We start from the raw sequence: 14,427 nt of genomic DNA, 5'->3' as shown, positions 1-14,427 counted from the left end.
TAGAGATTGCCTTGATTAAAGTGCAGTTCAATGGTTTCACCAACCTCCATTTCACACTACTGTGTCCTGTAGTGATGTGGAGGTCATATCTTTGAAAAAAATGCTAGGGGGTGTCACAATGCCTTTACATATCTCTTTCAAATAGATATTACTTACTCTCCAGCAGATATTAAATTTTGCTTCTCATCTTGCTTTAACCGAGGGCGCCCAGGCTTCATTTTTAATGGGGAGGTTGGTGTTTTTTGTGCTGCAGGCTGTATAAAGTGCGCAAACAACTCTGTCTGTTGCAGCAGATAGTCAAATCTGTTGGACCGGTCTGTTTGCTACATAAAAACAAAAACAAAAACAGTTTAGCAATTCAACAATAAATTATGAAATTAGATTTTGCATGTTCAAATGAAGATTGATGCTTAAGGAAAAAAAAAAAAAAAAAAAAACCCACACACACACCACTACCCATCTATTTTCAGCCTAGTGTTTTGCATAGGTGATTACTCTGACAGTTCCAGTTTGTACACAACTGTTTAAATTGGGACTTTAGGTCCCCTTTCATACGATCCATTTTTCAGGCGGATCCTAACAGGCCACTTATTGGGGGAGGCGGGTGTCAGCGAATATGTGTCTGCTGACACCCGCCTGCCATCCGATAAGATCAGCTCAAAACAGACGTAAGGCGATAAGTTTGCCATCCATCCAGCGGCTCGGTTGAAAATGGACAGGCGCTCCTTTTTCAGCCAGCCAATCTCCCCATAGAGGAGAGCAGAGCTCTGACAGGTCCGTCTCACCACAGCGATCGGAGACGGACCTGTCATCCGACTGCTCAGCGGGGATCAAAGGAGCGATCCCTGCTGAGCTAGCAGAGTCCGTCAAAATGGATTCACCCCATGTGAAAGGGGCCTTACTATTTGATTTCTAGATCAACATATTAAATTACTTGAAAGGTGTAAGCTCCTTAATCGCAAAACAATTAAAAACAAAAAAACAAACACCCACAAACCAGTTTTGTCGCACCAGATCCGTACCTATTCACACCAAGTCTGTACTTAGTAGAGACTCTTTGCTGCAAAGACAGCTGACTGACTTGAGACTTTAACCAGCTTTCCATGTATGGATTCTGAAATTCTTGCACATCTATAAATGCTAAATTCTAAAAAGATAGCTGGTAGAACCATTAATGGGCTTCTCATGAAAGGGGGTAAAGGGTTAAATACTTATGCAATAAAAGAGGAATTATAACTGTCTTGGAGTACAGAACAGGACACATGTTGGATATGCAAAGAATAAAGTATCCATCATTTAAAATTTGTAGCATTTTTTATTGTTTGAGCAAAATGTGTTTTGCATTTGTGTTAACCCCCTGGGACTACTTTTTGGAGCGTTAACTGTAATTAGATTGGCTGTAAAAGTTGGTTAACATGGAAACGGCTACAAACATTTTCAAGTAATTTACAAAGTCCTGACGTGTTAGGCGCACCCCTATAACCTTTCAACACAGATACATCGTACATTGCTCTTAACAGTGAAAGCCAAATGTGGAATAAATACTGGTACACCCAATTCAGGTGCTCCGGATCAGGATGTCCCTCCCGCATCCAAAAACATGATCACAAGTATATGAGCATAGAAAAGAGGACACTTCTGGAGATTCAGTCTTAAATCTTTATTTCCATAGGACCATGTTAAAAATGATGGCTGACGCGTTTTGGCACAAGCCTTGTTCACAGCACAATCAATCATGAGACACACAATATATATTTACAGATCAAAAGATAGTGTAGTCCTCTCCCTTCAGTTAGATAATGTCATTGATTGGAATAGATGGAAAACACCGCTGCAGGTGTGTACTCCCCAGGAAGTGCAGAGCACACCACATCGACATGTAAAAATACTTGGTAAGCAAAATGGATCTATAGAAAAAAAATAAAAAAATGAAATAGATCAAATCAAACACAAAATACCTTTTATAGTAAATATCCAACGGAGGAAAGGGTGAACATCATAACTACAATTCATACCAGATGGTATCCTAGTGCGACGGTCAAAAATCCACCAAACATTGCGAGCGAGAAACTTGCGATGGACATCACCACCCCGAGGTGGATTCTTAACCCTTTCCAAACCATAAAAAGTGAAAAAAAAAAAAAGACAATATTGCCCAAGTAATGGTGCTTAAAATGCTTAGAAAATTAGATGAACCCTTTTCTGACGTATAGGATGCACCATGATAGTGCTCGCTAATTCTTGTCCTTAATGGTCTTGAAGTACAGCCTACATATTGTAACTGACAAGAGGTGCATTTCACCAAGTACACTACTACTGGCCACTAGTTGCCATCCGGGCACATACTATACGGTCAGTCCTAGTGGGTGAATGTATCTGGGCCAAACGTAATTGTTCCACAATGGATAGCTTTTCTGAGGAGTGTAATGTGGTATTGTCCAGATTAAAGGCATGCAAATACAGGCAAAAAGATAGTCAGAGCCATAAATGTGACCAAAAAAATAGAGATAGGGCAACTCTCCTGAAAAATTCACGATAAAAGAAGGACAGAGAGGTAGGAGTTAATCCAATTACCTATGTCGCAACTTATTCACGTGAATTTAATCAGGTTAGAGATTTTACGCAAACATCTTCCCATTCTGTCAGATAAAGACCTGACACCAGCTAATGAAGTAGGTTGTAGGTTTTCTAGCTGGCCTGCTAGTACTTTGGGGGACATACTTTCCCCCAGCGAGTTACAGGAAAATGTGGGTGCCCACCACAGGATCCTATGCCTGTGGTGTCAACACCTGTAGGTTTAGCAGTAAGTACTCCAAAAAAATCTGGTGTAGTGCGATCGTCCTCTACTGAGAAAAACTTTACAGTACGAGATTACATTAATTATGGAACCAGCAATGTTGTGTACTCAGTGGAATACACCTCATCAGTTACAATATGTAGGCTGTACTACAAGCCATTAAGGACAAGAATTAGCGAGCACTATTATGGTGCATCCTATACGGCAGAAAAGGGTTTATCTAATGTGTCCAAGCATTTTAAATACCATCACTCGGGCAATAGGTCTTTCACTTTTTACGGTTTGGAAAGGGTTAAGAATCCACCTCGGGGTGGCAATATCCATCACAAGCTTCTCGAGCGCGAGGTTTGGTGGATTTTTAACCTTCACACTAGGATATGGTATGAATTGTAGATATGTTGACCTTTTCCTCAGATATTTACTATTAAAAAAAAAAAAAAAAAAAAAAAAAAAGAAGGGGTATATTGTGTTTGATGTTCTATTTCATTAAAAATAAATAAATTAAAAAAAAAAAATTGGAAAATATTTATTCTTTGTATAGATCCATTTTGCTTACCTAGTATTTTTCTATGTCAATGTGGTGTGCTCTGCACTTCCTGGGGAGTACACACCTGGAGCGGTGTTTCCCCATCTATTCCAATCAATGACATCTAAATTGGGAGGAAGTGGACAACAATATCTTTTTACGCGCACAAACACACACAGTGTCTCTCTCATGATTGATTGTGCTGTGAACAAGGCTTGTGTCGAAACGCATCAGCTATCATTTTAACATATAATATGGAAATAAAGATTTAAACACTGAATCTCCAGAAGTGCTGGCTTTTCTATGCTCATATACCCCTATAACCTTACCCCAACACTGACGTTTTTTAGCAAGCAATGCAGAGTAACAAGAACAGAAGGGGTGGGTAGACAAGTGACAAGTCCAAATTCTCATCTTAAAATCATATAGTACAGGATACAGGCTGGATATTCATAGACCATAGGATGTCCCCAAAAGGAAAAAAATAAAAAAAATAAGGCAACAAGGAAAACTTAAGTGTGCCAACAGGCCCAACAACATGGGTCCATAGACCACACACAAAACGCTGCTGCAAAAATCTAGTATCTTCAGAAGCTTGGGACATTAACCACTTGCCGCCCGCCATATAGCAGAATGACGGCGGCAAAGTGGTTTCAATATCCTGACTGGACGTCATATGACGTCCGCAGGATATTGAGCCGCTGCGCGCCCCTGGGGGCGCGCGCATCTCGGCGATCGTTGTTGCGGGGTGTCAGTCTGACACCCCGCAGCACCGATCTAAGTAAAGAGTCTGACGGAGACTCTTTACCACGTGATCAGCCATGTCCAATCACGGCTGATCACGATGTAAATAGGAAGAGCCGGTGATCGGCTTTTCCTGACTCACGTCCAACAGACGCGAGTAGAGGAGAGCCGATCGGCTGCTCTCCTGACAGGAGGGGTCTGTGCTGATTGTTTATCAGCACAGCCCCCCTCGGATCCTACCCAGGAGCACCAGGGAAACCAGCCACAGTGGACCACCAGGTATGCCCCCTAGACCCCCAGGGAAATACTAACCAGTGCAAAGGCAGCTGCCAATCAATGCCCAGGCAGCTAACCATCAGTGCCGCCTATCTGTGCCCACCACTGTCAGTGCCACCAGTGCCGCCCACCCATGCCACCTCATCAGTGCCACCTCATCAGTGGCTGTGAGTGCCGCCTTATCAATGAAAGAGAAAATTTACTTATTTACAAAATTTTTAAACAAACAAAAGCAAAAAAATTATTTTTTTCAAAATGTTCGGTCTTTTTTTATTTGTTTAGCAAAATATAAAAACGGCAGATGACCAAATACCATCAAAAGAAAGCTCTATTTGTGGGAACAAAATGATAAAAATTTAGTTTGGGTACAGTGTTGTATGACCGCGCAATTGTCATTCAAAGTGCGACAGCACTGAAAGCTGAAAATTGGTCTGGGCAGGAAGGTGTCTAAGTGCCCTGTATTGAAGTGGTTAATCTGGTAGAACTTGGATCTGGCTTTGAACATTGTGGGAAGGATAAAAAACTATATTTAACCCTCAAGCCCTGAGCTTCACACACACACACACATATAATTTTTGGTTTCGACACCCAAATTTCCATTCAGTGCACCCCTAGCTGTTTTTTGAAGCTCAGGTCTTGAGGGTTAAATATACAGTCTTCTACATTCCGACAATGTTCAAAGCCAGAAAAAGGCACTTATAGAAAAATGTATGGTCGTACCTGGAAATCCTACTTTGCCTGGCGTGAACACAGGCATGCAAAACTGAAATATCACATGGTCCTTATTATTCAGACCCTTTGCTCAGTATTTAGTAGAAGCACCCTTTTGATCTAATACAGCCATGAGTCTTTTTGGAAAAGATGCAGCAAGTTTTTCACACCTGGATTTGGGGATCCTCTGCCATTCCTCTTTGCAGATCCTCTCCAGTTCTGTCAGGTTGGATGGTAAACGGAGGAGAGCCATTTTTAGGTCTCTCCAGAGATGCTCAATTGGGTTTAAGTCAGAGCTCTGGCTGGGCCATTCAAGAACAGTCACTGAGTTGTTGTGAAGCCACTCCCTTGTTATTTTAGCTGTGTGCTTAGGGTCATCGTCTTGTTGGAAGACAAACCTTCAGCCCAGTCTGAGGTCCTGAGCACTCTGGAGAAGGTTTTTGTCCAGGATATCCCTGTACTTGGCCGCATTCATCTTTCCCTCAATTGCAACCAGTCGTCCTGTCCCTGCAGCTGAAAAACACTCCCAACAGCATGATGCTGCCACCACCATGCTTCACCTTTGGGACTGTATTGGACAGGTGATGAGCAGTGCCTAGTTTTCTCCACACATACGGCTTAGAGATAAGGCCAAAAAGTTCTATCTTGGTCTCATCAGACCAGAGAATCTTATTTCTCACCATCTTGGAGTCCTTCAGGTATTGCTTTTAGCAAACTCAATGCGGGCTTTCATGTGTCTTGCACTGAGGAGAGACTTCCGTCGGGCCACTCTGCCATAAAGCCCCGACTGGTGCAGGGTTGCAGTGATGGTTGACTTTCCGCAACTTTCTCCCATCTCCCGACAGCATCTCTGGAGCTCAGCCACGGTGATCTTTGCGTTCTTCTTTACCCGTCTCACCAAGGCTCTTCTCCCCCGATAGCTCAGTTTGGCCGGACGGCCAGCTCTAGGAAGGGTTCTGGTCTTAAACGTCTTCCATTTAAAGGATTACGGAGGAGGCCACTGTGCTCTTTAGGAACCTTAAGTGCAGCAGAAATTTTTTGTAACCTTGGCCAGATCTGTGCCTTGCCACAATTCTGTCTCTGAGCTCTTCAGGCAGTTCCTTTGACCTCATGATTCTCATTTGCACTGACATGCACTGTGAGCTGTAAGGTCAGAGCTGTAAGGTCTTATATAGACAGGTGTGCGGCTTTCCTAAAAAAAACTTGGGATTCTCTATATATATATATATATATATATATATATATATATATATATATATATATATATATATATATATATATATATATATATATATATATCTCCATTATTGGCACCTTTTTCCAGAAATGTCTAACCATCTCTTGCATCATGTCCTCTTACTTAAACACATTGCTAATAGTATTAGCAAAATTTCCATTCGGTGCACCTCTAGCAGACACGATACAAGAGATCAATGCAGCCTCGATAGTGCCCAGATCAGAGCGACGATCTACCGCTGTGTCACTGAGCTGAATTTGAATTTCCTGGCCACAGTAACAATGTCCCACCTCCTATGATCACGTCACACTGATTCATTGTCCCGGCATTGGATTAGTGTGGGAGCCCTGCCCCCTTTTCGGCACTCTATTATCGGCATTTATCTTCTTACTGACGCATGCTAAAAACACAGTTTTCAGCGGCATGAAATTTCGGTGCACCACTAAAAAGTAGCCATGCCGTTTAAAGCCAGTGACTGAAAACGAGGATGAAATAGGGGGCCCTGAGATAAGTCTGGCCTGTCTGGAAGAGGCAAGGGATGGTCTCCTAGAAGTTTGAGTAGGTCTGTCTACCAGGTTCTTCTGGGCCAATTTTCATGTAATGAAGATTACCAGTTTCTTTGCTTGCTTTTTTTCTGAGGCACATTTGAAGCAAATTTTGCAATTATATATAACCTGGAAACGGGGTTAAGGGAATGATCTAATACCAGTGCTAGAGAATCCCAAGTTCTGGATAAAAACAGGGGTAACTGGTTGTACCTGGTGGCCATGATTTCCACATCTGGAATTCCCCATTTCTGAAATATAAGAGATTAAAGATGTTAGGATGAAAGACTCATCCTCCTTGATCCAGGCAGTGATGGCTGAGGTAATCTGCCTGCCAAGTGTCCGCTCTTGGGATTTGAACAGCAGAGAGGGCTGGACAGTGCTTCCCACCCATGAAATGATCAGACTTGCTTCCAATTCCCTACTCCTGGTACCCCTGCCCTGGTTGATACAGGCCAAAGCCATGACCTTGTCTGATTGTACCCTGATAAGGGGACCCAGAAGAAGGCGGTTCCAGTGATTCAGAGTTAGCTTTATCACCACGAAATCCAAGATGTTGATAGGCAGTTTGCCTTCCTTGGGTGACCATGTTCCCTGAATTACGAGAGATTGGAACACTCTCCCAGCTCATGAGGCTGGCATCACCTTTCATTGATGTGGTAGAAACCACTTCCCTATTTACAAGGCTGGATTGGAAAGTCACCAAGCTAGGAAGTTCCTTGCTTCACTGAAGGAGGAACAAACAAGATGTTGCATTGGAAGAGGCTTTAAATGAAACTGAGCAAAGGGTAGAGCCCAGAACTCAGTATATTCACACTAGGTTCGGAAGGACTGCAAGACAGACAAAATGTCTTGCAGTAAGGTTTATTAAAAAAAAAAAAAGTTAAGCGTGATTCACCAGGATTGGCACTGCCTGCTTCATAACAGAGGCAAGTGTGAATGGACCTTCAGAGAATCTCACTGAGGGATGTTTCTTTAATATTAAGATCTCAACACAAGATCTTAGAGAGAATTTTGCTTTCTGGAAGCAAATCTTTGTCCCGGGCTGTATCCAGAATCAGGCCTAGTTAAAGGGAAGGTTGAAGAGCAGACTTTAGAAAAAGTTGATTACTCAAAGGCCCAAAGCATAGGAATAGTCCTTGGGGCATTTGCAGATAGCTGAAGGGAGAGGAATCCTTCAGAAGAAAGTCATTTAGATACCCCATTAGCTGAATGCCCCTAGCTCCTAAAGAGCAAGAAGAGGTGCAAATACCTTTGCGAATAATCTGGATGCAGAGGATAGGCCAAAAGTTGGAAGCATACGACTGCCACCACGAAGGGCAGGAAGTGCTGATGAGGTAGTTAATAGGAAAATGCAGATAAGCACCTTGGATGTCTACTGATGCCAAGTATTCTCCTGGTCTCAGAGGCAATAACAAACCTTTTGGATTTCATATGAAACTTCGGAACAAAGATACTTGGGTTAGGCATTTTAGGTCAAGGATAGATAGATAAATAGCCCCTCGGGTTTTGGGCATCTTGAACTGGTTTGAATAGAATCATTTTAACCTGTCCTCCACAGAAATGGGAATTGCCACTTCCTGAACAAGATATGGTTTAGGGTGGTCTTCAAATTTTACTGTCTTAGAGAAAAGAGTTAAGTTGGTTTGAAAGAGGAAAGAGATAACTCCATTATGTACCCCGAAATCACCAAATGATTCCATGGGTCTGGGATGTCTATGGCCTAGTGAAATGCAAACTAACAAATATCTCCACACTTAGGAGTGAGGGTGCACCTTCATTGTGAAGTGAGTTTTGGGGTGGACTTGGTAAGTTCAGTGTTCCAAGTCGAGTGTCAGAAACACTGCGTTTGGTTTTAAAGATGAAGCACTGCTTTTCGAGGTAGAAGCCTCAGAGGAAAGCGATTTAGGAACCAGTAAAATTTGATGATTTGTCATGTGCTTCACCAAATAGATGTCCTCCTTCAAAGGGCATACGTGTGAGACGTCTGCAAGCGGCTTCAGCTGTCCAGGTTTTTAGCCATAAGATTCTGCTTATTTGGATAATAATGAGAGCCATTCTGGAGATCCACGTCATGACATTCTATGGCATCAACAAGAGAGAGTAAAACAGAGGGCAGTGTATGCAAGTACTCCAGCAGGGTTCAATAACGGAAGAAAGGATCCTGCTTGTTGTTTACTGCCCAGTCAAATTAGCTGCGGTCTGACAAAAGTCTTTAAAAAAAGTGTCTCAAATGTTCTGTCAGCAAAAGCTTTACATGAAGGAACTTTTTTAGGCACAGTAAGATGTTTAAAACTGAGGCGGCAAGGTCTACTACAAGAACAGACCACTTTTTAATGAACTTTACTGTTAAGAGTTCAACAAGGATTTTTGAGGGGTGAAAACCATTCCAGGAGAAAAGTAATTGTCATAATTTGCCGAATCCATTTGTTCATGAATGGGCATGATGAGACTGAGAAGAATAAGGTGCGACAATGCCGAAGCTTTTGTGCAGCAGAAGCATCAGACCACTGCAGCATGGAGGGATGTATTTATTTTATATATACCCCATACATCTCCTTTACGATAGAACAATAGCATTGCATAGGTTTAAACATTTTTTTTTCAAATATTTTTTAATTATTTGACAATGCTCATTTTAGCTTTTAAACTAAAATGTATAGTTACCCTTTTCTCCTCATAAGCAGGATCTGTGTCACTACTTTCCTTTTGTTTGAAGGGGAAATCACTTTCATTTTCAGAATCTCCTTCCTGAAAGCAAGGAGAAAAAGGGTTAAGGGGAGAAAAATAAAAATAAGTTTTTTTGGTTTTTTTTTTTACAGTATTAAACCCAGAAGCAAACATTTTTCGTATTTAATCGGCATATATCATGCACAGGCGTATAACACACCTTCATTTTAGGTGGGAAATTTCAACTTAAAAATTTTAAATAAAGAACTTTGAAGCAAAATAAGGGTCAGTGCCCATCAATGCAGCCTCACCATTGGCCTTCAATGCAGTTGATCAATGCCCATCTGCAGCCTCACAATTGCCCATCATTTCAGCTTGATCAATGCCCATATGCAGCCTCACCATTACCATGAATGCAGTCTGATCAGTGCCTATCTGCAGCCTCACCTCAGATTACTGTTGCCTCGGAGGGGACAGGGAGGTGGCGGGACAAGCACCGTCAGATTACATACAGCGAGAATCTTCTGTTTACTCAGCGGCCTCTTTAACCACTTGCCGACCGCCTCACGCATATATACGTGAGCAGAGCGGCACGGGCAGGCAAAATCACGTACCTGGTACGTGATTGCCTTCCCGCGGGCGGGGGGTCCGATCGGACCCCCCCCGGTGCCATCGGCGGTCGGCGTTTGGCTGGGAGAGTTGAGAGACGAGGGGGAGACCATCCGATCGTGGCCCCCCCCTCGCGATCGCTCCCAGCCAATGAGAAACATCCCCTGCCTCTGTATAGTACACAGAGGCAGAGGATGTGATGTCATCTCTCCTCGGCTGGCCAGTTTCCGTTCCAGCACCGAGGAGAGAAGACATGTAAGTGCACAACACACACACAACACAGTAGAACATGCCAGGCACACTAAACACCCCCGATCCCCCCCCAATCACCCCCCCCCCCTGTCACAAACTGACACCAAGCAGGTTTTTTTGTTTTGTTTTGTTTTTTTCCTGATTACTGCATAGTGTCAGTTTGTGACAGTTAGCAGTGGTAGGACAGTTAGTATTACCCCCCTTTAGGTCTAGGGTACCCCCCTAACCCCCCCTAATAAAGTTTTAACCCCTTGATCACCCCCTGTCACCAGTGTCGCTAAGCGATCATTTTTCTGATCGCTGTATTAGTGTCGCTGGTGACGCTAGTTAGGAACGTAAATATTTAGGTTCGCTGTCAGCGTTTTATAGCGACAGGGACCCCCATATACTATCTAATAAATGTTTTAACCCCTTGATTGCCCCCTAGTTAACCCTTTCACCACTGATCACCGTATAACTGTTATGGGTGACGCTGGTTAGTTCGTTTATTTTTTTTAGTGTCAGGGCACCCGCCGTTTATTACCGAATAAAGGTTTAGCCCCCTGATCGCCCGGCGGTGATATGCGTCGCCCCAGGCAGCGTCAGATTAGCGCCAGTACCGCGAACACCCACGCACGCACCGTACACCTCCCTTAGTGGTATAGTATCTGAACACATCAATATCTGATCCGATCAGATCTATACTAGCGTCCCCAGCAGTTTAGGGTTCCCAAAAACGCAGTGTTAGCGGGATCAGCCCAGATACCTGCTAGCACCTGCGTTTTGCCCCTCCGCCCAGCCCACCCAAGTGCAGTATCGATCGATCACTGTCACTTACAAAACACTAAACGCATAACTGCAGCGTTCGCAGAGTCAGGCCTGATCCCTGCGATCGCTAACAGTTTTTTTGGTAGCATTTTGGTGAACTGGCAAGCACCAGCCCCAAGCAGCGTCAGATTAGCGCCAGTACCACTAACACCCACGCACGCACCGTACACCTCCCTTAGTGGTATAGTATCTGATCGGATCAATATCTGATCCGATCAGATCTATACTAGCGTCCCCAGCAGTTTAGGGTTCCCAAAAACGCAGTGTTAGTGGGATAAGCCCAGATACCTGCTAGCACCTGTGTTTTGCCCCTCCGCCCGGCCCAGCCCACCCAAGTGCAGTATCGATCGATCACTGTCACTTTTTTTTGTAGCGTTTTGGTGAACTGGCAAGCGCCAGCGGCCTAGTACACCCCGGTCGTAGTCATACCAGCACTGCAGTAACACTTGGTGACGTGGCGAGTCCCATAAGTGCAGTTCAAGCTGGTGAGGTGGCAAGCACAAGTAGTGTCCGCTGCCACCAAAAAGACAAACACAGGCCCGTCGTGCCCATAATGCCCTTCCTGCTGCATTCGCCAATCCTAATTGGGAACCCACTACTTCTGCAGCGCCCGTATTTCCCCCATTCACATCCCCAACCAAATGCAGTCGGCTGCATGAGAGGCATTTATATGTCCTCCCGAGTACCCCTACCCAACGAACCCCCCCAAAAAAGATGTCGTGTCTGCAGCAAGCGCGTATATAGACGTGACACCCGCTATTATTGTCCCTCCTGTCCTGATAATCCTGGTCTTTGCATTGGTGAATGTTTTGAACGCTACCATTCACTAGTTGAGTATTAGCGTAGGGTACAGCATTGCACAGACTAGGCACACTTTCACAGGGTCTCCCAAGATGCCATCACATTTTGAGAGACCCGAACCTGGAACCGGTTACAGTTATAAAAGTTACAGTTACAAAAAAAAAGTGTAAAAAAAAAAAAAAAACACAAACAAAAATAAAAAAAAATAGTTGTCGTTTTATTGTTCTCTCTCTCTCTATTCTCTCTCTGGTGTTCTGCTCTTTTTTACTGTATTCTATTCTGCAATGTTTTATTGTTATTATGTTTTATCATGTTTGCTTTTCAGGTATGCAATTTTTTATACTTTACCGTTTACTGTGCTTTATTGTTAACCATTTTTTTGTCTTCAGGTACGCCATTCACGACTTTGAGTGGTTATACCAGAATGATGCCTGCAGGTTTAGGTATCATCTTGGTATCATTCTTTTCAGCCAGCGGTCGGCTTTCATGTAAAAGCAATCCTAGTGGCTAATTAGCCTCTAGACTGCTTTTACAAGCAGTGGGAGGGAATGCCCCCCCCCCCCCCCACCGTCTTCCGTGTTTTTCTCTGGCTCTCCTGTCTCAACAGGGAACCTGAGAATGCAGCCGGTGATTCAGCCAGCTGACCATAGAGCTGATCAGAGACCAGAGTGGCTCCAAACATCTCTATGGCCTAAGAAACCGGAAGCTACGAGCATTTTAGGACTTAGATTTCGCCGGATGTAAACAGCGCCATTGGGAAATTGGGAAAGCATTTTATCACGCCGATCTTGGTGTGGTCAGATGCTTTGAGGGCAGAGGAGAAATCTAGGGTCTAATAGACCCCAATTTTTTCAAAAAAGAGTACCTGTCACTACCTATTGCTATCATAGGGGATATTTACATTCCCTGAGATAACAATAAAAATGATTTAAAAAAAAAATATGAAAGGAACAGTTTAAAAATAAGATAAAAAAGCAAAAAAATAATAAAGGAAAAAAAAAAAAAAAAAAAAAAAGCACCCCTGTCCCCCCTGCTCTCGCGCTAAGGCGAACGCAAGCGTCGGTCTGGCGTCAAATGTAAACAGCAATTGCACCATGCATGTGAGGTATCACCGCGAAGGTCAGATCGAGGGCAGTAATTTTAGCAGTAGACCTCCTCTGTAAATCTAAAGTGGTAACCTGTAAAGGCTTTTAAAGGCTTTTAAAAATGTATTAATTTTGTTGCCACTGCACGTTTGTGCGCAATTGTAAAGCATGTCATGTTTGGTATCCATGTACTCGGCCTAAGATCATCTTTTTTATTTCATCAAACATTTGGGCAATATAGTGTGTTTTAGTGCATTAAAATTTAAAAAAGTGTGTTTTTTCCACAAAAAATGCGTTTGAAAAATCGCTGCGCAATTACTGTGTGAAAAAAAAAATGAAACACCCACCATTTTAATCTGTAGGGCATTTGCTTTAAAATAATATATAATGTTTGGGGGTTCAAAGTAATTTTCTTGCAAAAAAAAATAATTTTTTCATGTAATCAAAAAGTGTCAGAAAGGGCTTTGTCTTCAAGTGGTTAGAAGAGTGGGTGATGTGTGACATAAGCTTCTAAATGTTGTGCATAAAATGCCAGGACAGTTCAAAACCCCCCCCAAATGACCCCATTTTGGAAAGTAGACACCCCAAGCTATTTGCTGAGAGGCATGTCGAGTCCATGGAATATTTTATATTGTGACACAAGTTGCGGGAAAGAGACAAATTTTTTTTTTTTTTTTTTTGCACAAAGTTGTCACTAAATGTTATATTGCTCAAACATGCCATGGGGATTTGTGAAATTACACCCCAAAATAAATTCTGTTGCTTCTCCTGAGTACGGGGATACCACATGTGTGGGACTTTTTGGGAGCCTAGCCGCGTACGGGACCCCGAAAACCAAGAACCGCCTTCAGGCTTTCTAAGGCCGTAAATTTTTGATTTCACTCTTCACTGCCTATCACAGTTTCGGAGGCCATGGAAAGCCCAGGTGGCACAAACCCCCCCCAAATGACCCCATTTTGGAAAGTAGACACCCCAAGCTATTTGCTGAGAGGTATAGTGAGTATTTTGCAGACCTCACTTTTTGTCACAAGGTTTTGAAAATTGAAAAAAAAAAAATTTTTTTTTCTGGTCTTTCTTCATTTTCAAAAACAAATGAGAGCTGCAAAATACTCACCATGCCTCTCAGCAAATAGCTTGGGGTGTCTACTTTCCAAAATGGGGTCATTTGGGGGGGGGGTTGTGCCATCTTGGCATTTTATGGCCTTCAAAACTGTGATAGGTAGTGAGGAGTGAAATCAAAAATGTATGCCCTTAGAAATCCTGAAGGTGGTGCTGGGTTTTCGGGGCCCCGTACGCGGCTAGGCTCCCAAAAAGTGCCACACATGTGGTATCCCCGTACTCAGGAGAAGCAGCTGAATGTATTTTGG

At 43.2% G+C, this 14,427-nt stretch overlaps 1 protein-coding gene across 1 annotated transcript in view; it reads right to left on the bottom strand.

The window, feature by feature from the left end:
• The window catches only part of SMARCA5 (SNF2 related chromatin remodeling ATPase 5), a 105,691-nt gene that overhangs the window by 82,620 nt on the left and 8,644 nt on the right, over nt 1-14,427 (bottom strand). Inside the window, exons 2-3 of the mRNA XM_073604396.1 lie at nt 9,504-9,587; nt 157-323 (exon numbers count right to left, since the gene is read on the bottom strand). Coding sequence (XP_073460497.1) covers nt 157-323; nt 9,504-9,587 — 251 coding nt within the window. The remainder of the gene's footprint in view (nt 1-156; nt 324-9,503; nt 9,588-14,427) is intronic.

Source organism: Aquarana catesbeiana, linkage group LG01 (assembly GCF_042186555.1).
Source record: "Aquarana catesbeiana isolate 2022-GZ linkage group LG01, ASM4218655v1, whole genome shotgun sequence".
Lineage (NCBI taxonomy): Eukaryota > Metazoa > Chordata > Amphibia > Anura > Ranidae > Aquarana > Aquarana catesbeiana.
Note: the sequence above shows the minus strand (reverse complement) of the source record. Positions and strands in the feature narration are given on the sequence as shown.